Source organism: Dipodomys ordii, unplaced genomic scaffold (assembly GCF_000151885.1).
Source record: "Dipodomys ordii isolate 6190 unplaced genomic scaffold, Dord_2.0 Scaffold32, whole genome shotgun sequence".
Lineage (NCBI taxonomy): Eukaryota > Metazoa > Chordata > Mammalia > Rodentia > Heteromyidae > Dipodomys > Dipodomys ordii.
In genome coordinates, this window is record NW_012267248.1 from 8,143,501 (window position 1) to 8,169,142 (window position 25,642).

Consider the following 25,642-nt stretch of genomic DNA (forward strand, 5'->3'; position numbering starts at 1 on the left):
TGGGGAAAGAAACCCTGGGAATAGAGTTTCCCTAAGTGGAATGTTTTCTTATCCTGAGACTCTCTACTCAAAGGAAAAGTTTTTTGAAAGTTTACTTGTCACACCTTTAGTTTATAATGGGTGTGATTTTGCTGATGACTCAGATGCCCTCAACTTTCGCAGGTAAGGTACTTGGCTTCTTCCTGGTATTCATCTCCCTGACCACTTGAGGCTTGCGTGACAGCACCTTTAAGTGCACTCCTTTCCTAACCAAACTGCAATTGTTTTTCACATTTTGTCCACTCAGTTCCTCATTGTTCCTCAGTTCCTCAGAGTCTATTTGAAAAAAGTAGACAGAAACCTCTATGAAGCTGCCGAGGAATTTCTTGTCAGATGAAATCCAGTTCAGCAGCCTGGAGTTCAGTTTCACAAAGTTTTGAGAGGATCTCAACTTGATGATGAAATATTATCGTTTCAATCTAACCCTGGACGTGTTTAATATTGTATCATATATTCCTGTTTATGTTTGTGAGGGCACGGACCAGGAATTTTCCTTTCTCGTGATGTCCTCATTTGGTTGTTTTCAAGATTCTGCTAGTTTCATCTAAGAATTCATAAGGATTTTTTTTGATTTTTCAGATAAGCTGAGGGATTGGCAGTATTTCTTTTCTTAAATATCTTATAGCTTTTCCTTGTAGGAGACTTTCTAATTACACTACACACACACACACACACACACACACACACACACACACACACACATTTGACCTACTTTAATAAAAAAAACACATGTGGAGATAATCAGGCTTCCTGGTTTCAGTTTTGGTATACAATTTCTGTTGAAATTTGTTACTTAAATGTTCAAATTTGTTGGATTATAGTATCTCAAAATAATCTTTTTAAAAAATATTCATTGGAATGACACTGATCAAAGCGCACTGTATTTGTTATTGAGACCATTTTGTATAAAACTTCTTGAAACAAAAAAGAAAATATCCATAAGATATGCAACAATATCCCTCTTCTCATTTACTCTATTTCTTATTTTTTTCTTTTCAATTTATCAGACATCCAGGTTTATTTCAATAAAGTTTTTAGATAGAAGCAAGCTTTCTCTTACTTCTCTTATATCATTTATAATTTAAATTCTATTCTTATATGGTTCTGTTCTTCACTGAATTATTAATTTAAAATACCTGTAGTACAATAATCATTAATACAAATGGGCTATTTTTTATGTACATCATTGTGTTTGATTTTTCAACATCACTTTGCAAAGGTATGTTAATTCCATTGTTTTTCTTGATTAAACGGAAGGCAACCATGAAGCTGGAATTCAAATTAGCTCTATTTTTATATGTGAAGTCTATATGCTTTAAACATTTTGATTTTAAATATGACTAATATACATTTTTAGTTTCTTCACAAATGGCATTTTATAATAGAAGAAACATTTAGAATATAGAGAACTTCAATAGAAATAGCCTGGGCTCAATAAAAATTTAATTTTTAGAATCCATTGAAGATACTTAACAAGTTTTACAGTTGTCTACAATAGTTTGACATTTGTCCATTTGTCTCTGCCTCTCCTTTTAGCTTCTTGGAGCTCGTACTTTCCTCCTCTGGCTGCTTACTGTACATTTCTTTGGGTTTCTTGTGCTTTGCCTACCTTAAGTATCTGGGTTTGCTAGGTCCTTGCAAACATTCTTTTATATTATAAAAAGCCTTTTTTTTTAAACTGCCACCATCCAGCTGGCTCTCAAATACATGACTACTCAACTTCAATAATCTCAATGTCTTCTGGAATTGTTAGCCAACAGCTTCCCAGAGCTTTACATATAATCATGTCCAAAGCTACTGCTTTTGTGTGTGTGCTTGTATATTTTAGTACATATGTATATAATTTCCCAGGAGCTGTGTAAATTGCCTAGTTTATTTGGTCAGTGACTATCACTAGTATAAAGATGAAGCTGGGGAGGAGGGAAAGATGAATGAAGGGGAAAAAGGGGGAGGAAGAATGCAGTAATGAATTCATTGGATTAGGAGGGTGAGGATGAAAGAGGTGAGAGATTGTGGCATTGTATTCACAAACTGTTTTGCTGAATGGCAATCTCTTCGTACAATGATTTAAAGACGGTAAGATACTTTTTAAAAGATGAAGAAGCTGAGTATTTTGTTAGTGATAATTCGTTTTCGGTGGAAAACACATTTTCATGTGAGTTTTTCTGAAAAGCATATAGGTCAGAGGGGACTATTAATTCCAGTGCATTTGTGTCAATTCCACTTAGTGAAGGCAGAAGTGGAGCTAAACCATTCATCAGATGATGCCCAGAAGTCTGTGTTCATGTGGCTGAAATGAAGCCTTCTGAAACTGTGGCCACTTCATTTGAACAGTCATACCAATTTGGGAGATATTAAAGTCATAATACTATTGAAACTGTACACTTAGAGACACTTAGAATCATAAACTTTTAGTATTTAATATATTATATAATATTGGCTATTTCAATTGTACAACTGCATTGTATTATTCAATTATATTAGTGGATATTGTATAATTCAAACTTTATGCCACCTATTCACACAATTATCATAAGAAGAGAATCAATTGTATTTTTAATAACCCTTTTTCAGTGTGGTGAGTGAAGACTGTGATGAATCAAGTGATTTTTGCTAACTGTATCACATTACTGACAATTCTAGATTCCAGCTAAAAGGGGTGTTATACACAAAATCATTAAGTAAAACGTCTGATTTGACTCTTACATTCCAAATTTTAAGTACAGTAGATCCTCAGTATCATGGGAATCAGAGACCACCTAAGAGCAGAAACTGCACATGCTCAGGAAGCAGAGTTCAATATACTGTATTGTGGGTGCCTGATATATTTTCACACAAAACCACTCAATTTCTCCAAACGACATTCACCTTTCAATAAATCTGAAGTTTTTACTTTATCACTTCAATTGGCTTTGGGTATATTTCTTTTTGGGAAGTCATATTTTCATGAAATTAGGGGTAGGAAAATGCTCAACAGATCACTGACCATACATGGCACTGTCAGCTTTCTGCATCAGCCGAACTGCATACATGCAAATGTAAAATTTTCATTTTGGAAGTTTTGATTTTTATAAATTATCTATTGTTATTATAATTATTATATTTTATTTCATGCCAGTTCTGGGGCTTGAGCTCATGCTCTTGCTTGGTTTTTGTACTTAAGGCTGCTGCTGTTCTTCTGCTTGAGACATATATCCACTTCTGGCTTTTTGCTGTTTAAATGGAGATAAGAGTCTCTCAGATTTGTCTGCCGGGTTGTGTTTGAACTTCCATTCTCCTGAATACCTAGGATTACAGTCTTGAGCCACTGGTGCTTGGCTAAAATCTAAGTTTTAAAGCTTACGTTAAGTCTTACTCTAACCTCCAACTTCCTCTTTATAACAAAATTCTATTGACACACTTAAAAAAATCACAGAATAATTTTATTTATAATGGATGCTATTCTCCCAGGCTTTAAATAATCAGTTTACTCTTAGAACAGAGAATTGATTTAAATAACAAAACAAAATGGAAGAAAGGTAAAACAGTGTGCATTACATATCAACTGATATGTCATAATGATATTCAATCAGTCTGGTAGCATGGTCCATGCCCAGTGGAATTTTCAAGAAAAGTATAGTCCTTCATACTGACATTTTCTTGTAGGGCGTGCTAGGTGCGGCTCTTGAGTGCTTCAGAAGTCAGTCCAAGAAATGTTCTGAGGAGGCCAGGAAACCACTTCATATGTAATCCAGCTAAGTGGACAGTATGCCTTCAGATCCTTTGGTTTTCATAGCAATCCTTTTGGGAAGTTAATTAAGGATTGTTCCTATAAAATTTTATTTTAAACAGGATGAATCCATGCCTATACAGTTTGTGCCAGTGTCCTTGACTTCCTTACTTCCCCTGCTCTGCTTACCAGATCATATGGTGAGGGCAGTCGTATTTTATCCATATTTTTACTGTAAACATTAAGAAAAATACCAAGGACAACTAATAGACCAGACCATACATACCTAAGAGAAAGAAAAATAGAGAAGAACAGTTTAACAAGTTAACAATTTAGCATTAACAATAGTTTGCTCAGTGGTCCACAGTAATTCTTCAATGATAAAATTTTGCTATTAGGCTGATATTGATAGTATTAAAATAAAAATAGTATTTATAGTATTTTTAGATTAGATAAAATGCAGTATCTTTATGTTGAGAGTACATCACTCTACATATAGGCTGCAAATAAAGAATAGGTATTTTACAAAAAATTATACAAATGAGGTTCATATAGACATTGAAAATAATAGCATATTCAAAGTCCAGGCCTTTTCATTGTCTTAAGACTATATTTAAAACATTGAATATAGAATTCCACCAAAGACTACTTTAGGAATTTAAATCAGCTGTCTGAATGGTTAGTTGTTCTAAATTATAAAGGATGACATGGGACACAGTCCTGAAAAAGCAGAGAAATAATCATAACCACAATAAAAGATACCTAGCATATATAGGAAAAAAGTATAGACAAAAATGATCTGTGACACATTCACAGAAATTTATTTTATGTTAGCCTTTGAAATTATGTTATTAAGTATTGAGATGTCAAAATTAAACACTGTTCTCAACTAAATGGTTCATTAGGATACAACTTACAGAAAACTTCTCCACTTTAAATCCTTTACGAAAAGAAAAAGTAAACAGTTTTCAAAACTTTGGCTGCAAACATGTAATTTATTCATTTACACTGAAATACCTTTAATCCAGTAAAGTTAGAATGCACATACCACTGTATCAGTCACACTGGAATGTATGTATACAGCATTCATATTTAGTCACAGTGAAATGTACACAGCACTCACATTTAGTCACAATCGAACGACACAGCATTTACTTTCACTCACAACTGGATGTACACAGCACTAAAATTCAGTCACAATGAAATGTAACAGCACTCACATTTAGTCACAACTGAACGTATGCAGCTCTCACATTTAGTAACAATTGCATGACACAGCACTCACATTCAGTCACACTGGAACATCGGTTATATTGGAACATACATGCCACTCATATTCAGTCATATTGGTAAGAGGCTCACATTTTCATTAGGCTCTGGTGAAGTAGTTTAAATATAAAAAGTGGTAAGTTTAAAATAACAAATTAAAAAGATTTCTGAAAAATAAATCAATAGTCAAGAAGTCAAAATATGAACAGACTTTTTATAGACTTTTAATAGACTTTTTATAGACTTTTAATAGAATAACATAGGAAAATTACTGCAAAAGTGTAAAAAATAAGTTTAAAGAAAAGAGTGAAATATACTGTAAAAGTGGAGACACTAGAATTAAAGAGTACTTACTGAAATGTGAACGGTTTAGCAAAGCATATAAATGAAAGTACTATGGTCATTGCTTTTCTTCCAGTTGTCACTGTAGGGGCAAAAATTGGTTTGGAATGTGCCTTATTACTTTGGTAATATTTTAGATATTTTTTATTCAACAGATATTTACAGCTGATTATATGACAGAATTTATGTGAGGTGACAGGTATGAGTAAAAACCCACTCACCTACCCACCCACTAACCAATCAGTCACAGATTCTGCTGTTTATGGAGTTTATAATTTTTAGGGAACAGATATTAAATAATACAGTGAAATTTTAAAATATAACTATAATAAGTACACAAAAAGAGACAACAGTACTAGGGAACTAAAATCTTCCTGCCTCCCAAGTGGTCAGATTACAGGTATGCACCACTATGCCAAGAGCACTGAATTGTTACAGTCCAGTTTACACAATTGTATCAAGTTTTTTTCCTACACTCTAAGGTATTACACTTGGAAGTCTGTCACATAATAGGTCTTATTTAACACTTTTGAGGATTATTATGAGAATAAAATGACTAATAGACAAAATACCCAGAGTGGCATTGTTCAGAGCTACTAGTAATAATAGCTTCTGTCTTTCTTCTATATGAAAGAAGAAAAAAAACCCCAAACTCCAACTACACTGAGAGAATGAGGCCTGCCTCTCAGTCACTGGCTCCCTTCCCACAGCTGCATACTCCTCAAAGCCGAACGAATACAACTTTCATTCCTATAAAGTATCAGGCAAAGTTGTTGCAAAGAGCAGGTGCAGAATTACCATTAGCCAAGAGAGAAGTTTATTTGGTTATTGATGTAGAAAAGGTACAAGTGAATGGCCTAAACAAATAATTTAAAATACATTTCCATATTTTTTATAATAAATTTCATGTCTATAAAGGGTAGCATTTTCTTTGAAGGTATTTATCCCAACATGGTTTGATAGCAATAATGGATATTACTAATATATTGAAAAGTTACTATATTCAGGTAAATGTATACACTTGACTTTTAAATTAAACCTCCAAAACTATAGAAAGTAGCTTACTAGGAGAGCAATTGCCTAGATTCCATTCTCAGCACTGAAAAAAATTTAAAACTTCAGGACAGAAAAATATAAAACAGTTCTTTAGAATTAAAACAGTAGGTGAAAGAATAAACTGGAAAAATATGACAATGTTTTTAATGAAGATTTAGTTTTTTTCTTATGTTTTGGAAAAGAGTACCTCAAAAATGTTTATTTTTAAAAACGTTAGTATTTATTTCACATCTAAGCAGCTTAAATTCTTACCTGTTACAGCAAGAAGAGCACCAAAAATTTTAATCAGTGCCAGTACAAAGGAGATTCCAAAGTACCCAGTAAGGGAAAAGAGGAAAGCGTAACCATAGGTCTGGACTGGATTCTGCAATGAATCAAACAGCCCATTAGAAAAATAGAAAATAAACCTTGAGCTATTATACATAAAAGAAGGCAAAGATTTTAATCAATTTCTTGAGCAGTAATAAGCTATTTAACAGTGCAGTCAAGCAAGGATTAGTTTTGATTTGATGGGAAAATGATAAAATTAAAAACACTCAACTTCTACATTACAAACTGCTTAAAAATTAACTTACAGCATATAACAAGTATAAAATCAATTTAAATACCAATCATTTCATTTCTGAGAAAGTTTCTGATCTATAATACTGTATTATAGAAGGTATCGAATTATATCAAGAACAGTCTCTTTTGAAGCAAAAGAAATAAGAAATATTTAGAGAAAATTCTATAATGGAAGATGTTCATTGCTAAAAAAATATGATGAGTGTTTACCTTTGAACAGAATGCTACAGCAGGGCCTAATCCACTAGTGCAGGTCAGTCCCAATAAAATGTACACAAAACCAATTGAGTATGAATACAAAACCTACAGCAGATAAAAATAAAGAGGGAAAATACCATCAAGTCAGTAGCAGAAAATTGAGGGGATACATAGATAGCTACATTAATCTACTTTATTAATTTTGTAAAACAAAACTTTTTTGTTTGTGCCAGTCCTGGGGATTGAACTCTCTGGGTCTGTGGGCGCTGTCCCTAAGCTTTTTTTGCTCAAGGCTAGCACTCTACCACTTGAGCCCAAGCTCCACTTCTGGCTTTATTGGTTAATTGAACGTAAGAATCTGGTAATCCATGATTTCCGCATCCCAGCCTCTTGAGTAGCCAGGATTACAGGCATGGGCCACCAACACCAGGATAAACATTTTTTTTTTTCTTTTTTGGGTCCGGTCGTGGGGCCTGAACTCTGGGCCTGGGCACTGTCCCTCAGCTCTTCAGCTCAAGGCTAGCGCTCTACCACTTGAGCCACAGCACCACTTCCGGCTTTTTTCTTTTTTCTTATGTGGTGCTGAGGAATCAAACCCAGGGCCTCAGGCATGCAATGCAAGTGCTCTACCACTGAGCCAACTTCCCAGCCCTAAACAAAATATTTTTAAAGTAACATCATTTCTATATGGTCGATTTTAAGTTCATAAGTATACATCTTACTAAATAACCCAACATAATTGATATGCTGAAATAGTTTTTCACTTTTGCCTGACTTAATTATTGAACTCAAGCAGATGTCAATGTTATCATAGTAAAACTATACAAACAAATCTTTAAAGCTACTTATAAAAGATGAAGCAACCCTGAACATTGCAAAAGATATTAAAATAAAATGAAAATAAGCAGCTGCTAACTTACTGTTTTACTTTTTAATTCTCTATTTTCCTACCAACTTTTAAATTCCCTTTTATACAGGCTTCATACACAGTATTAGCGGAATAAGAGCATGTACTGTAAGCACTGCTAGGGTCAAGTATTGTTCTCTTGGTAATCTAAGTGGATTGCCCCACTCATTTCTCACCACCAACTTCTAAGAGAGGTGCTTGTGATGCAGTGTTAATTACCCAGTTTTCAAATGAACAAACTAAAACTTAAAGAGATTTTAAGAAAAGTTCTCTAAATGAGAGCTGTTAGGATAGGATAGGAACTGAGAGTATCATTTTAAGCACTATAGTATATTAACTTTTCAATCATCTGTACTCCCTCAATTCTCTCTGAAGCGATCCTTACCTTATCAAGAGAGTAGTGATAATGACCAAGAAAATTCCTGATCAAGATTAGCTGTTATGTTTCTAGGATGTTACTTAGGTGCCCCACCTTGATATGAGAGAGAGTGAAGTATATTTCTATATGGCCTTAATGCAATATGTTCTGTCTAGCAAAGTGGTTGGTTATAAAATTAATGTAAACACACTTTGTACATATGAAAAAAGCTCAGAAGATATAGTGAAAGATTATTTACAATAACAGCAAAAAGAAGAAGCATCTAAAATAACCTCAATAAAAAACATGCTGAATTTATATAAAGAAGACTTTAAATTCTAATGGACATAAAAAAAAACTTGAATAAAAGAAAAGTCATACCTGAGTCTTGGACTGAAAGAATCAAGTGTACAGATGCCATTTTCCCTAAATTAATTTATAATTCAGTGCCACACCCATCACAATACCAATGCCATTTCTAGTTAATTTGGGGGTATGAACACCCAAGAATAACTACGGGGAGTGATATTCTGAAAAAGAAAAGGAACAATGGGTGGCTAGTCCTAACAGATGCTAAATGTAGGATAAAGCTGCTGCTGCTGTATGTACAGGCACAAGAATAAATCCTGAAGAATTCAATTCTGAAATCTACATTAGAATGTGATATGATAAAGAAGGCTTTTAAAATAAGCTGGTAAAGCAGATTACTCAGTAATGTTATTGGGACAATTGGGTAGCCACATAGAAGAACAGATGTTTAGACTGGATTAGGATTTAATAAAAAGGAAATCATAAAACAACTAAGTAACGTAAGCAAAAACTTAAAATCTTAAGGGGTGAGAAACTCTTTCAATCATACAAAAAAAGCAAAGATAAATTAGATCAATACACATTATAAACATCCACATGGAAAATAAAATCAAATACAAAAAAAAGGGGGAAAAGTGTAGAAAAAGACTTTTTAAAAGATTATAAAAAATCAATTAAGAAAAGAATGGATCACATACACAATAAGAATAGTAATGGTTTTAAAAATAATGTCTGAGTGCATTACTTTTATGTGACCAATGATAAACTAGTTTTAAACTATGATGCAGGTCCTTTGGTACTATATTCCATAAAATTAGGAAAAATTATCATTTTTTAGTCTGCCCTATGGAAAGAAAGAGCACTGGATCATTTACCATTTCAGAATTAGAAGCATTATGGAGTTTCATAGCCTTCTCTTGGACATTTCCAATGACTGCATCTGCACAGAGTGCCAGGGAAATAAGCATCACGCCTTCAAGGTAGAAAAGAAGCAACCACTTTATTTACCACATGTGCTAAGTTTAAAAGACAAAAGCATATCTTCAACCCATTTGCTCCATAATGCTTACACATTAGCACAAAGATGATATTAAAACAGCTGTAATAAGCACAAAGATGATGATATCAAAACAAAAAAGAATAACATGAAGAAATTGAGTTGATTGTTGCCTTTACTGTGCTTCACTATTACATTAAATAAAGTTCCACTTTAACCTTAGATTATCTGGTTGAAGGAAATATCAAACCAGCATAGAAGACATTCTTTGAAGATCAATTGGGATAAGTGGCTAGTTGGCTAAATTAAGGAAAAAAACCCCAAACAGATGGAGAGAAAAATCATATCCCTGCCTGCATTACTAAAATGTTTAGTTTTCAACACATAATCCAGTAGAGGCAGTTGCCACACATCTCTCTGAGTATGGCTCCTGTGTAGAACTCTATATTTTCTCTTTTATGCAAATCATATTCACAATATATACTCTCTATGCTTGCTAAGTTTTTGAAAAGTTTATTTTTTATGAGTTCTCTTAATTTTCAGCTTTTGCCCACATTTAATTTCAGTGATTTTACTGACTTGTCAAGTGGTTTCAATTAATTTAGCTGTCACAGAATCAATTCTATCCATCTAATATTCATTTTTAATAGCTTAAGTAATATTATCACATAATTACATACTTTAAATATTATTTTGTCAGGTTAGAAGATGAAATGTCACTAGTTTTAATAAAATTATTTACAAAATTTTAGGAAAATATTGTAATATAAACATTAAAAGTACCCCAAAACAATTTCTCCAAAAGATCATTAAAATAAAAGCAAGACTTCAATCCTTACATTTTATTCTGATTTCTGAAAACACTGCAATACTATTTTTCTTTTGAAAAAAAATCTCCATTTATCTTAAAAAATTTAGATTATTGTAGGATTGAGAAAACACGGTGAAATTTTGTGTGCTCTATGATGATATCTGTATATTTTACATTTTAATAGTAAAGTACATACTTTTCATTTTTCTCTAGAGCAATGACAATTAAATGTCAAGTTTTAAAGTTTTTTTAAATTAGAAAAATTGTTTTATTTTTAGAATGAATTTTTGACTACAATTAATATGGAAAGTCTGAGAGGCTTATGCTACATGGGAGAATCACCAGTGTCATATGTAAGTTAAAATCCTTGAACTTTTAAAACTGCCTGTAAAATCTAAGAATATAATAAATAAATTTCTTACCTGTCAGGTTGAAGTTTGGTGCAATTGTGCTGTCAGCAAGAGTAAACCAGATCAGGCCAAGGCTCATACACACTGCAGCAGACACATCTGCAATATTGTATCGCTTCCCTACAGGAAACAGGCAAGACAGCCTCAGTAGAAGTAACCGCACATCCTAGTGTTAAATCTATGCACTTAACCAAGGATAGTAGGAATTGTTCATTTCTAAAGCATAAACTGAAAAACACTTAGCTCAAGGCACAAGACAGTCAAAGAAGGGCTTCTGAAAATTATTAAGTACCAATATACATTTAGAGGTTAGAAGGGAGATCTTATTTTTGTTATGAGAGTGAATCAGTCATTCATTGTTTAATGGTGAGGACACTTTAATGTCCTTGCTATATAGAGCATCATAAAGTACACTTAGATAATGACAGCTGTAATGTCACTTGGCAATGTTCTTTCAAGACTTCCTCTGTATATGTGGTCCATTATGCATGACAGTATGTGGACAGAAACTAATGAGTGTAACATATCCACAAAATTTTTTCCTTTTTTTTTTGTTGGTCGTAGGGCTTGAACTCTGGGCCTAGGCGCTATCCCTCGGCTCTTCAGCTCAAGGCGAGCGCTCTATCACTTGAACCACAGAGCTACTTCCCACAAAAAATTTTTATAGTGGTATCTCTTTAATGTACAGTAAAAGGCTATATACTTTACTGCACTAGCATTTAAAAATGATGTGTGGTGTAACTTTGCTAGGATTTATAAGGAAATTTATGTGCCAAGTCAAACTGGTAAATGTGGTTTGTAACAGGAATTTTGGGTAAATTTTTCTTCCTACAGAACCACCATTTTAAAATAATTGAAGTTGTTGATTTACACACTTTTAAAGATGTATTTATATACCTATGTGTATATAAACTTATTGATAGCCAGGTGCTGGTGGCTCACAACTATAATCCTAGTTACCCCTGAGGCTGAGTATCACGGTTTGGAGCAAGCCCAGACAGACAAATCTGAGACTCTTATCTCTACTTAAACAGCAAAAAGTTGGAAGCAGAGGTAGGTTCAAATGGTAGAGTACCAGCCATAAATGGAAAAGCTGAGAGAGAACACAAGGACCTGAACTTGAGATTCATTACTAGCAAAAGATATGTCCCTCCAAAAAACACTTGGTTATCAAAACACAATTGTTTTTATAGCAGCTAATTTGATGTATTACTTATTCTGCTGCTTGTTGCTACAATTGGCTTCCCCTCCCTCATACTTTATAAACTATAAACTTATAAGCTAACTGAAACTTTAAGACATCAGTAAGTGGGGAGGGTTAGTACAGAAGAATAGTTCTAGCTGGGCTCTAGTGACTCACCTATAATTCTAACTACTCAGGAGGCTAAGATTTGAGAACCAACATTTGAAGCTAGCCTGTACAGGAAAGTGTCTGTGAGACTCTTATCTCTAATTAATCAGCAAAAAGCTGTAAATGAGCAATAGCTCAAGTGGTAGAGAGCTAGCACTGAGCAAAAAAGCTCAGGGACAGCACCAGGCTCTGAATCCAAGCCCTAGGACCAGATTTTTAAAAAATTAGTTCTGCTTTATTAATTCCAGAATTGCCCACTCTACAAGGGAGATAGATTATATTCTAATGCTCTGAAACATTACAAGAATAAAAGTATTGAGAAAAAGGAATTTTCCATGTACTTTTGATTGAAGATTTCAATGTATATTCAATATATGAATATAGTACTGCCAGAACTGTGTTAAGATAATAAAAGTTAATCTTTTCTTTTCCCCAAGTCCAAATTATTGGTCCCAGATACTTACATCAAAGCAATGTCAATGTTTTTAGAATATATTTTTTGTGAGATAGCACTTAGAATTGTTGCATTATGTACAGTGCTCATGAAAATTAAAAAAATGGATGTTTAATTTTTCCTAATGCCAGATGCCAAACTGTATCCTATTTGTTTCAAATAGTATGAAAATATATCATTACTATACCTTGGATAAAAACTCCGCCTATCATAACAGGAATCAATTTGCAGCACTTGAAGATGACTTGGGTAGGGTAATTCAGGTAGCCCAAGGAAGTGTTTGATAACCCCATAGTACCCACAGTTAGAAAAGCTATTATCATGTAGGTTTTTCCTGGTATTCTGTAAAAGACAATTTTTAAAATCTTCATTTTGAGACCCAATTCATACTAACTTAAGATAATGTGTTTACAATGTCTAACTGCTTTTCTAAGTTCTGGTCAATATTTGTGGAAGTTTCAGAAAAAAGCATCAAAGTGGTAACACTATATGTATAAAAGAATGTAGATAAAATAATTTACCTTTATTAATTAATCCTAAATAAGGATTCTCAACTATGTGAAAAAGTAATGTATTAAGAAAGCTAATCCTTGCCCATGTAATTGTAACTCCTCCGTACGGTATTCTCACAATAAAAAAAAAAAAAAAGAAAGCTACTCAAATGCTTGCTGAAGGTATAATGGTAATGATTTTTTAAAAATATTTTTTATTGTAAAGATATTGTACAGAGGGGTTACAGTTATATTAGTAATGATGCCCAGTTCTAATAAAAAACTATCTTGATTTGATTAAAAAAAGATAATTTAAAAATATTGTCCTCTATAATAGTAAAAGGCACTTTATAACTTTATGAACTAAAATATTTACTGTTAGATTTTTCCTCCTGTGCCATCTTCATTCACAGATACAATATATTTTAATAGTATAAATCCTCCAACAATCTCTTACCTATTATTTTAAACTTTTTAACTTCTAAATTGTTGTTCTGTTTCCTATTTCCATCTAGCATTAGGAAAAATGCAGCTATCTATTCCACTAGAAAAAGCAGAGCAGAATTTCTCTAGAAAACATCTATATACTTTTAATATTTTATACATTTTTATAATAACAATTACTTTTCTGCATTCTATGAAATGATATAATAACTTTAAGATGAATTATCTGGCTGTCTGCTTTTTACTTTGGTTCTATCTGGATTTCCTTTAATTAAAAAAAAATTAGTTCTTTTCTTCAAGTTCAAAGGGTTTTCAACTCAGTTTACAAGTATAATGGATTTCCTAAAGAAGACACTCGACATCTTTAGAATTTGGAGCCATTATCGTGGACATATGCTCACTCTGGCTAGTTAATGGTCTAATATAATTACCCTAAGCACTGAAGGTTAGCACAATGAGGCATCACTCATATAAATTGATTATGCCACACACTTAGATATAATTTACATGTGGGATTTGTAATGCAGTTTAAATGAAAATATTGAAATTTTCTACATCTTTTATATGGTCATATATAAGCTAAAATAATGTACTAGAAAACTGCCACTAAAATGCATTCATTATTGTTCAACTTTGAAGCCTTTTCAATTTAGGTACTAATCCAATAGTCAGAATTTACAATCCATTGGAAATACAGGACATGCCTATGCACACAGACATTTTTCACTTGTCCAAGGGCTTGAGCCTTCACTTTTCCAATCAGTGGATGAGGACAGTAACATCCAGGTAATAATACAAATCCATAGTAACTTCAGATCCTCAAAGATAAACAGTAATGGCCAGGAAATTAAAATTCCAGCCAGAAAAATAATGATTAGAAAAGCAGCATAGTACAGCCTGAAACTCAGGGGACCTAAATTCAAAAGATTCCCACTGGGAGAACAATTTGCTATTATCTCATAAAAAAAAAAATCCCAATGCTCCTTGAGGTCTTTTGTTTTCTTTTTGGTCAAATGAGAAGGTTGGATTTTATCAGCTTTCATCTATCACTCTCATTATTTTCTATTTTATTACCTCAATGGTCTACTTTGGGAATGGTGGAGAAATTACAATTAAAAAAGCCTTTCAAAACCAATTTGACAGGTCTCCTTTATTAAACACATATTATAACCATTTACTTATTAGTAAATAGTTATAAGGTATTTTTGGGTGAAAAGCAGGAACTAATGTATTTGGGATATTATAGTTTACAATGTGCTTTTGCACATATGACCATATTTGAATCTCTAAAGTGAAGAAACCTTCATAAGGTCCTGACAGTAGTAGTGCCACAACACAAACTCATGCTTTCTAACTCCAAATCCTGTTCACATGACCTTAAGGAGACAAAAAAACAAACCAAACCTAAACACAGAGTTTAGCTAAGTTACAGGACAAATGAGCAGTAGTACATAAATAGATTCAGAAGAGGCTACATATTCAAAAGTAAAGAAATATGAGTCTGGCTAGGTATCTCTTCATTGTGACATACTTTTTTTTTTTTTTTAGGTCTGGTTGTGGGGCCTGAACTCTGGGCCTGGGTGCTGTCCCTCAGCTCAGCTCAAGGCTAGCGCTCTACCACTTGAGCCACAGCACCACTTCCGGCTTTTTTCTTTTTGCTTATGTGGTGCTGAGGAATCAAACCCAGGGCCTCAGGCATGCAAGGCAAGCGCTCTACCACTGAGCCACCTTCCCAGCCCATTGTGACATACTTTTAAGGACTTAAAAAGATTAATGTGCCCTGCACAGAAAAAGTTTTAATTCATAATTATATTTATTTTTAGTTTATAAATTCTTCCAAATAATTTTACTCAAATCTGCAAATACCTTAAGGTCATTTGGCTTAAAGGTGGGATATGCCTATTCAATATCTCATCTGGGTAGCTGATAGGCAGGTGTTTCTTAAACATGTGAGATATCATTATGTAACAAAGACAACATTAATGTCTTTCAACTTAGCCACAATTAAGAGGTCTTGCAGTTTGAAGCTGGTAGTGAAATCATCAGGCTTCCTTACACACTACTTTTGACAAATATATTTTGTTTCTTTCTCTACTGTTATCATGGCTATACGTTATAGACTCACAACATGAAAATAATGATGACTTTCTCAGATTCAAATCTTTTTGCTAAAACTGTATAAAAATCTGTTGGCAATAAAGAGAGTTTGGGAAGCAAATCTATATCCATGAAAAATCATATTAAGAATTAAAATTGTACTTTTACTTCTAGACACATTTCAAAACAATTTTATACAGAATAAAAACCTGTCAAAATGTTTATTTTCACTGATGGATTTAAATACTTATAAAAATGTATTATCAGTATTAGTCTTTATTATTTTTAAACTGTCAAATAAATACATAAAACAGACGAATTACATTATGGTATGATATGAGAAGACGGTATGTCTTATATTTACTCAAAGCATTTACTGTGCAAATTACAACCACTTTCTGTGATACACCAGTCTTTTTGTTTTTATGACATTAAATATATGAAAATATTTTCATATAGATGGTTTTAAATTTCAATGCTAGTGTCAGCCAATGAACAATTTTGGTCTTAATGGAAAGAAATGCAAGGTGTTTCTCTAATGTTTAAAAATGCAAATTTCCATACTGGAATCATGGCTCCAGGCAAGAGAGCTAGCTAAGAAAGTAAGCCAAGCAATCAAGCTAGGTGAGCCAGCAAGAGTCCCTAAGTTCAAACATTAGGAGCAGGAAAAAGCAAGAAAAAAGAATGCAAATTTCAGCTACTGGACATATCATGACAATGTCAGCTGGATATATTCTACAAAACATTGACTTCACACTGCTATCAGTAAAATTTAAAGAAATATATTGTATATCTGAAAATTTGAGGAAATACATTGTGTGTGTGTAAATATATATATATATATATATTCAGATACAGCAGTAGTGGAGTTTGAACTCAGGGTCTTATGGTAGCTAGGCAGGTACTCTACCACTTAGCCATGTTTTAGTTATTTTTCAGATAATGTCTTGGACTTTTTGCTGGGGCCAAGTCTTGGACTATGATCTTTCCATCTACTCTTCCTAAGTAGCTAGGACTGCAGTTGAGACCCACCATGTTCAGTTTATTAGTTGAGAGCATATTTAGAGGTTCTAGCCAGGGAGTGAAGCTACTCATATATCCTTGACTAAAGAACAATCTCCTTTACTGGGGACAGTTGTGCTCTTCAACACAGCATGCAGCTTTAGGAGTGACACACGCTGAGTGGTAAGGGAAGATGGGGACGCCTACTTAGCTAGCCAGATCAGTCAATTCAACCCTATTGATCATGGACTGACAGAGCTCAACCACATATCGAGCTTATTATTTGACTCTCATTAACTTTTCTGCATTTCTGCCTCCTCAGTAGTTGGAACTACTGATAGGTGCCACCACTAAGTTTTACACTTACTATAAATTAAGCCTATAATACATGCATATACATGTATATACATGTATATAGGTTTTGTTTTTATAACATTACACTTAAAGAGATGTCACTTTTATCAGTGCATTTAGTTCATGATTGCATATGTTAATCAGAAGTATAAATTTCATGCATACTCAACATGTTAAAAATTTCTTTTAAAGATTCAACTAATATTAGTGAATTTAACTACTAAGAAAACCAAACAAACCACATACCTTCTCCTTTTGTCCTGAATAAGCTGAAGTTCTATTAGGCCAAATATGGAGTAAAATGCAAACTGCACTAAAGTAAGGTACCAGCCAAAGGACTTAAAACCCTCCACTGAAAATATTAATTCCTGTTAAAAGACACATGAATACTATTAATTTCATTGGAATAGACTTTCTCACAGTAATTATAAGCACATATTTTTTTTTAAAAAAAACCAAGTTACAAACACACTAAAAAAAGGGGGATTAAAAAAAATCAAATCATAAGGCTCCTCATAGGAAACTTGAGAGGTCAGAATCCTTTCCAAAAAAGGACACCAAATTACAGGTATTAAAACTGACATAAAAAGAACTAAAAAAAAAAATGTTAATGCTTCTTCACTAGAAAAAAAAAAGACCCAAAGTAAAACTTGTTCAAAACAATGAAAAAGGTAATTGATTAAAAAGCTCTAATAAAAATTTTCTTTCACTAGGCATCTGACATCTGCTCTATTTTTAAGAACGTCAGTTCATGTCACTATTGTTTTTTGAAGTTCTTAGGTCAGGTTATGTAAAATTTCTCCTCTATAGTGGATATTTAATATGTTTAAATACAATATTAGCAAATAAGATTTACATCAACTTTTTGTTGTTGTTGTTGGTCGTGGGGCTTGAACTCTAGGCCTGGCCACTCGCCCTGAGCTCTTCAGCTTTAGTTGAGTGAGCAATCCACCACTTGAGCCACAGCACCACTTCCAGTTTTCTAGTGGTTAATTGGAGATAAGAGTCTCACAGACTTTCTGGCCTGGGCTGGCTTTGAACTATGATCCTCAGATCTCAGCCTCCTGAGTAGCTAGGATTACAGGCATGAGCCACCAGTGCCCAGCCACATCCATTATTAATATTAATATTAAGAGGTAGTCTTATAAAGTTCTCTGGCTATATTTTGGTCAGATAAATATAACTTTGTATAGGTATGCAGGGAAGTATGTAACATTTACATTACCAAGTCCCAACCATTTTCCTTGAGCTATTTTGACATGTGAAAAGTTGGTAAAAATGTCAGTCTTCAGGAAGTGAAAGTGGCAGGGCTACAAACATAATTAGCCATGGCTTGTGCAGCTTAAAATAAAAGTGCACACATTAAGTATAAATTAACATACCTGATTATTGATCAAACACTCTAATGAAATTTATAGGCATATTTCTAATTCATTTTCCTTTGCAATGACTGCCTTTTGTCTCAATCTATTTGAAACAGTGCAATACAAAGGAAAAATGTGTCTCTCAACAGAAATTACAAAATCAAACAAAATGCGTTGCTCAAACGTACCTGCCTAACAAAGTGAGGCATTGAGTTAACACCTTGGTGCCCCAAGAGAGAGAATAAACACTATTTTAAATTACAGTTATCATGTAAGTTTTTGATCACCTTCTAGTGGGAGATCAGTTATAAATATGTTGAATCCATGTTTTTATTTTGTATTAATATTTTCATGGCATTCTTGTAAGCTAAATAATATAGTTATTTAGATAACTTATTTACAAATAACTTATAATTCATCTCTATATGACAATGAGAAGGAACAAATTTTTTTCAGGTTATTAGGCTAACTTATTAGCCTAATGAATACTAGAAATATTACCAGTTTTAATCATTTTCCCTTTCTTGAATTATAAAAGCTCCTTTATATTATATAGTTTTATAAGAAAATCTAAATTGAAAATGGAGCTGTGGTTTAAGTAGTAGAGAACTAACCTTGAGCAAAAAAAAACTCAGATAGCACCTATGTCCTGAATTCAAGCCTCAGGACTAGCACTCAAAAGAAAAGAAGAAAAATCTTAAGTGGTAATTGGCAGGGCTGAAAATTATTCATTAAGTTATCGGTCATTGATCTGTTAGTCCTGTGTATTTCTGTTTACACAAATCTAGATCCTCACTCATCCAATCCATGTTTTTGAAGGTCAGGAATTTGCTGCTGATCACGTGTCCCTCAACAGAAGTATGAACACACTGCTAGAATGTCAGAAACATTTTTCAGAAATAGAAATCATACAAAATAAGCAAAGTTTACAGAGAAAACCAACAAGAATCAGAACACAACCAGATACTTATGTAAATAAAAAAAATGATTCAATGTTAGAGGATTAGAGAACCAGCTTTACAAAAAACATACTGATATTTTTGCACCACTGAGCTTTAAGAATCAAGAATAAGCCATGCGATTGTTTATTTTTACTGGGATTAGCTCCTAGATTCCAGTATTTGTTTCTTTTAAAAACTTAACACCTGGCAAACATTACTTAAATTTTGTTAAATGTTTACAATTTTATTTTTTCCCAAGATTTCTACATATCCCTTCTTACCACTTGAAACATTTGATATGAAATTTTGATCTTTTTTTTAGTAGTCTTTTTTTTGGGGGGGGGGTCCGGTCTTGGGGCCTGAACTCTGGGCCTGGGCGCTGTCCCTCAGCTCTTCAGCTCAAGGCTAGCGCTCTACCATTTGAGCCACAGCACCACTTCCGGCTTTTTTCTTATGTAGTGCTGAGGAATCAAACCCAGGGCCTCAGGTATGCAAGGCAAGCACTCTACCACTGAGCCACCTTCCCAGCCCCTTTAGTAGTCTTCTTATGAAGCTATTTTCTATTACTCTACAAAAAAAAGCTGAAAACTGAATCAACCAGTAATCCTGTAGGTAAAAGTAGGTTGGATTAGTGAATACCTAGATTGACCCTGCCATCAATCATGAATAAATAGCTACATTTTTACCTGTAAGTATCCATAGATTAGGTAAAATACAAAAACTCCAGCAACACATATGAAAAGCTGAGTAAGTTTGTTAAATGTGCTGAGGTTTATGCCGAGCACTACAACATCATCAACTGACTTGATGTGTGGTGACATCGTCTGAGTCCTGGGTGGTACAGTGATAGAGATGTATTTCCTGGAGCTGTTCAACTTGAGATCCATTGTGCTTATCTTGCAACATTCAGTGCGTTCAAAGTTATCTTTCTTGCTTTCTTCTTTTTCATTCACTGGAAATTTTGTTGGCTGTGCCAAGATCTAGAGAAGGTAATCAGCAATTAAAGCAAAATGTTTAGTTCAGAATGTGTTATATGCCAAATAGTAATTCAAATTATACTTAAAATTACGTAGATGTAGACTTTCTCTGGATATTAATACATTAACTCTCACATCCCAGCTTCCAAGAAACCTACTCTAAAGACTGTATCTCCCCTGACAAAGATCACTGTATCACTCTACTGGACATGAAATCATAGTTATTTCCACATCAAAAGACCAAAGCAAACCTAGTATTATTTTTTCATCAAAGAACCAAACATGATACATTTTTGTATTTAGTGAATTTATAATTCTTTTTTTTTCCTTTTCTTTTTCAGTCATGGGCTTGAATTCAGGGGCTGGGCACTGTCCCTGAGCTTTTTCCACTCACGGCTAATACTCTACCACTTTGAGCCACAGCCCCACTTCTGTTTTTCTGGTGGTTCACTGAAGAGTCTCACAGGCTTTTGTGCCTGGACTGGCTTTGAACCATGATACTTAGATCTCAACCTCCTGGGTAGCTAGGATTATAGGTGTAAGCCACTAGCACCATGTTCAAATTTATAATTCTTAAAGCCCTCAATAGAGACATCTCTAAGCTCTCTTCCTTTCAATTTTTGTCAACAAAGGCCTGGAGCATTCATGCTCTGTTCTTGAAATGCACCATGGACTTTCTAACACCCTTGCATTTGCTCATGGTCTCTTTTCTGCTCAGGGTCAAGTATTGCGGTTCAGCTTTAATGTGCTCTGCTTTGTCCCTTTAATGTTCCTAATGCTCCCAGAAGAGAAGAAAAAGGACGACTCAAGTCTTATTGCTCTGCATCCTATTATCTAGCAAGTAATTTGCTCCCAGTACTCAGCAAACTTCAGTTTGTAATCGCTCATCTTCTATGTAGATAGGATTTTCGAAAGAAGCTGTGGTGTTAGAAAACTTTATGGGTTAACTGAAACTTTTATAGACAACCGATTGGAAGAAAAATACAATTAGGTATTTATTCATAGTTACACAGAACAACTAAAACTTAGAGCATTTTCCCCTGCTTTTACTGTTTAAAACATTTCTCCAGAAGGTAACTTTTTTGCAAAGTCACCTTCTTCTGAGATTCTTAGAATTTAACAAAATGACAAGCACTACTGTACTGGCTCAATTCAATTACAGCTCAAACAATAAGGAAGTACTAGCATAGGGTTTCCCCTATGCTTTTGAACTCTGGCAGATCTGGCTTTACTGAAGAATCTTGGGTAAATTAATCTTTTTCAGCGTTATGTTCTGCATATCTAAGAGGGTGGAGGGAATTAAAATATGCTGATTATAGGAGTTTTGTCAGTGTTCTTTGACACAAATATAGAACTGCCTGGCATATATACATATGTGTTAGTTAACATTATTTAGCTTTTTTGAAATAGTGCTGGGGTCATCTGGTGAGCTGAAAGTCATCCATACCCTGGGAGTAGTTGGAAACAAGAACTGAGATTTGTGACACAGTACTGGGATTTGAACTCTGGGCCCTACACTTCTAAGCAGGTGCTCTGCTCTAACACTTCAGTCAAGCCTCAACCCATTTTCCTTTGTTTTTTCAGGTAAGGTCTCAGTGCTTTTTGTCCTGGGCAGCTTTTTTTTTTTCTTCTCTGGTAGCCTCCAACAGCAATCTTTTGACCTCTAATTCTATGGGATTAAAGCCCACATAACATATCGATCTTATTTTGGGAGAATTTCACTAACTTCTTATTCAGACTGGCTTCAAACCACCATCATCCAATATAATTAGGATTATCGGCATGCACTCACTACCATGCCCAACTCCAAGTTTCCTTGATACTAGTACTTGTAAGCTCTATAGGCATTTCAAATTAAAATTGCCAAACTTTAATTATTCCCCTCCCAACCCCAAAATAAATCTTTTTCTACATTCCCCAAGTCATTTAATGGTCACTAGTATTGATAGAGAAGCTAAAAGTCAGAGTTCTGTCAAGAACTTTGCTATTCCTCACATTTATATTTTGCAGACACCACTGTTGACTCTACATTCATAAGTACATGTAAAATCTGGTTTTGCTACCACTAGAAGGATTTTTCAATTCAAAGAAAATTTACTTTTTCTTTTAGAGTAAACCTAAGGAAAAAGGAGCCATTTTCTCTTGGTCAGATCACTAGATTATCCTGTACTCTTTCTCTCTCTCTTTTTCTGTCTACTGTTAACACTGCTCAGCATGAAAGCTGACCCTGATATACCCTTAACCAAGGCACTGTAAGTTAAAAACTATTTGATATCCTGGACTTCCTTAGCATAGTACAGTTTTGCAAATATCGAAGTCATAATGTATAACTTTTTGTTTTCATGCTTGCTTCTCTACAAGTGTAAGAATTTTTATTTTATTGTAAAGAGGTTGTAAAGAGGTGTTAAAGTTGCATGAGTAAGGTGATGAGTACATTTCCTGTTGAACACTGTTAGCCACTCCTTTTTCTACTACCATCTCTTGCCTCCCTCGCTCCTCCCCTCTTCCCAAGTTGTAAAGTTCATTCCTCCAGCATAGTGTCTTGCAAGTATCGTTGTTTAATTTTTTGCTGGTCCTGGGGCAAATTCAGGGCCTGGGAGCGGTCCCTGAGCCCCTCTGTGCTCCACTGTGACCACTTGGGTCACAGTACCATCTCTGGCTTTTTCTAAGTAGTTTACTGGAGATGAATCTCACAGACTTTTCTGCCCAGGCTGGCTTTGAACTGACTCCTTAGATCTCAGCCTCTTGAGTAGCTAGGATTACAGGTGTGAGTTATCAGTGCCCAGTTGTATAAGAATTTTTTAAGGCAAGAGATGATAATGCCACCTCATGATGTTCTAGCACATAACAAAATGTCAGAAATCAAAGGACTCTTGAAGTTTTAAGTCCATGTAACCAAGATTAGCTTTTACCCACTAATATAAATCTCAGAACACATTTCTCAGCTGCAGACTTGGGCCACAAATATACTTCCTTTTATAAACATACGGCTAAATACCTACATCTCTCCTGAATTCCCCACACAATATCTGAAAAGTACATGCAAATGAGCTCATTTCCATTGCCCTCTGATACTCAGAGATTGTGATCTCCAATGTCAACCATCTCCCCTTCCATTTCAAACATTAATGACAGATATTACCTATCACTTCAGAAAACTGAGACAAAGTCCTGTAGGGCAGGAGGGGGGAAAAAAACCAAATGTAATTAAAACTAATTTTCATTATAAGATGACCATCATTTTGCTTTGCTTTACAAGGTCCCATCCCTTGAAAGAGGAAGAAAAAAAATTCCACAGGTGTGAATCATTGCCTGAGGACCTCTTCATAGATCTGAAACAGACATTTCATTTTAGATCTTTCCAAGTACAAATCATCAGTAAACGGGAATTTAAACGCTCAAACAACTGTGCTTATTTATGAAAGTTACTTAGTTAACATTAGGATTTATGGCTGTTAAGTAAAAATAATGTTAAAAATGGTGCCCATCGCTGTTTTCCAAGTTCCAAGCTGTCTCATGTCACTTTGGAAAAATTAATTACCATTCTGGACCTACTAGAACCTTCTGTAGAAGAAATGCAAACGAAATGCCCAATTTCTTCTTGTTGTGGTGGTGGTTATTATTATTCGGAAGCATGAGGTTCGAACTCAGGGGCATCATCCTTCCTAGGCAGGTGCTCTACCGCCGAAGCCATGCCTCCAGACCACCAAAATTCTATTCGCACAACACATCGCGCCACCTGTGACTTCCAATATTCCCATGAAAGGAAGAGGAGAGAAAACCGGATCATGGAGAGAAATTCATCGGCGAGGACGGGCGGAGCCTGCAGAGCTCTCAGGGCCCCAGCCAAGGCCCCTGAGGACTGGGGTCACTTAACACCAGAGTACCCGGGGGATGCCCTCACTTAAACCCGGAACCCGGAAGTGGTTCTCAACTGCGCGAGCCCTGGATGCTCACCGCGCTCCCCTTCCCACCCGCAAACGGCCCCCAGACTCCCAGGAAAGGCGATCCCATCCAGGCCGGGCCCGACGGAGGCCTGGCCGGCCCAACCCACGTCCACGGGCCGGGGGGAGGGCAGGGGGCTCCTTCCGGGAAGCCGCAGCTGTCCGTTCATTAGCGGAGGAAGTTCCACCTGCCGTCCGGCCGCCACCCTCTGGCCAGCCGGAGGACGCGGGCGGCGGTCAGCGGTGTCCGCGGAGGCCGGGGTCGGACACGCCCACTGACAAGCAGGTGTGCCCGTCCCCCGAGGGCGTGACCCCAGCCCAGGACGCCGCCACTCATCCCGGCGGCGTGTCCCCCTCTCCCCACGCCCGTCGCCATCACCTGGGCTTCCTCCGTCTCCACTCCGCCTTCCGCACTTTCCGCAGCCTCCTGGGCCTCCGGGGAAGGTACTCGCATCCCCCGCGCCCGCCCTCCGCTTCCGCCTATGTGTCTTTGCGCGCCTGCGCAGAGGCGTGGCTCCGCCTCCTGGCCAGCGGGGGATGGACGTGGGCGTGCGTGGTGCCGTTACCCTTCGCGCGCGCGCATGCTCGGTGCGTTCCGGAGGTGGGGCCGTGGCTGTTTCTCATCCCTGGTCTGGGAAGACCCGGGTCACTCGCCCCTGGCTGATGAGTGACGGACGAGTCCTTGGGGCTCAGAGAGAGATGGCACGGCGTGGGACACCCTTCCGTGCTGGCCGCCCTGGCCGGGATCTTAGCTGCTTACTTCCCTGGGTGCGGGTGACTGGAGTCATTCTCTCGATCCCGCCCGTTGCTCCCGTGGCCCTGGCCCTCCGACGGGTCCGAATGGCCCCAGCACGTGTTCTGACACCGACACGGGCGTGGGACCTGAGGCCTAGAGCTTGGCGATCCGTCCTCCCCAAAACTTCCTGTTAAACTCGGGCCCGCACCGAGCTACGCCTGTACCCACTGAAGAGCCATGAGGTGAACGCCGAGATGGGATCAGGGATGACGTCTGATGACGTTACGACGACGTGAAGAGATGACATAACCAACGTGGACAGCGTCTGAGGGCCTCACATCCCAAAGGGACAAACTGGATGAACCCAATCTTTAGAATCCAGGCAGGTACAGCCTGCAGAATTCCACAGGCGTATAGGAAAAAAAAAACAAAAAAACATTTTTGCCTTGTGTTGGGAATGAGAGTTGATATGGAATCAAAGCAGCTCCTATGGTTAGACATTTTCATTTAAGACTTGA

General features: G+C 35.9%; 1 protein-coding gene across 2 annotated transcripts; it reads right to left on the reverse strand.

Moving 5' to 3' along the window:
• Positions 1–3,439: 3,439 nt before the first annotated feature.
• On the reverse strand, positions 3,440–24,861 carry Slc35b3 (solute carrier family 35 (adenosine 3'-phospho 5'-phosphosulfate transporter), member B3). 2 transcript variants are annotated; one of them, XM_013016698.1, is made up of 10 exons: positions 24,768–24,861; positions 20,154–20,447; positions 17,409–17,530; positions 12,962–13,116; positions 10,982–11,089; positions 9,627–9,724; positions 7,190–7,282; positions 6,668–6,779; positions 5,372–5,441; positions 3,440–4,034 (listed from the first exon to the last, which is right to left on the reverse strand). In XM_013016698.1, the coding sequence occupies exons 1-10, from the start codon at positions 24,840–24,842 to the stop codon at positions 3,884–3,886; spliced, it is 1,278 nt and encodes a 425-aa protein (XP_012872152.1). In that variant the 5' UTR covers positions 24,843–24,861; the 3' UTR covers positions 3,440–3,883. The 2 variants fall into 2 exon arrangements, with proteins under 2 accessions (XP_012872152.1, XP_012872153.1); XM_013016699.1 differs by having other exon boundaries at positions 3,943–5,124.
• Positions 24,862–25,642: the final 781 nt, after the last annotated feature.

Coding starts and splice junctions, on each gene's coding strand:
- Slc35b3 (XM_013016698.1), bottom strand. CDS start 24,842: ATGCGAGTACCTTCCCCGGAGGCCCAGGAGGCTGCGGAAAGTGCGGAA. Junction 6,780..7,189: donor CTGTAGCATTCTGTTCAAAG/GTAAACACTCAT, acceptor GATTCATTGCAG/AATCCAGTCCAGACCTATGG. Junction 5,442..6,667: donor TGCTCTTCTTGCTGTAACAG/GTAAGAATTTAA, acceptor TTGCCCCTACAG/TGACAACTGGAAGAAAAGCA.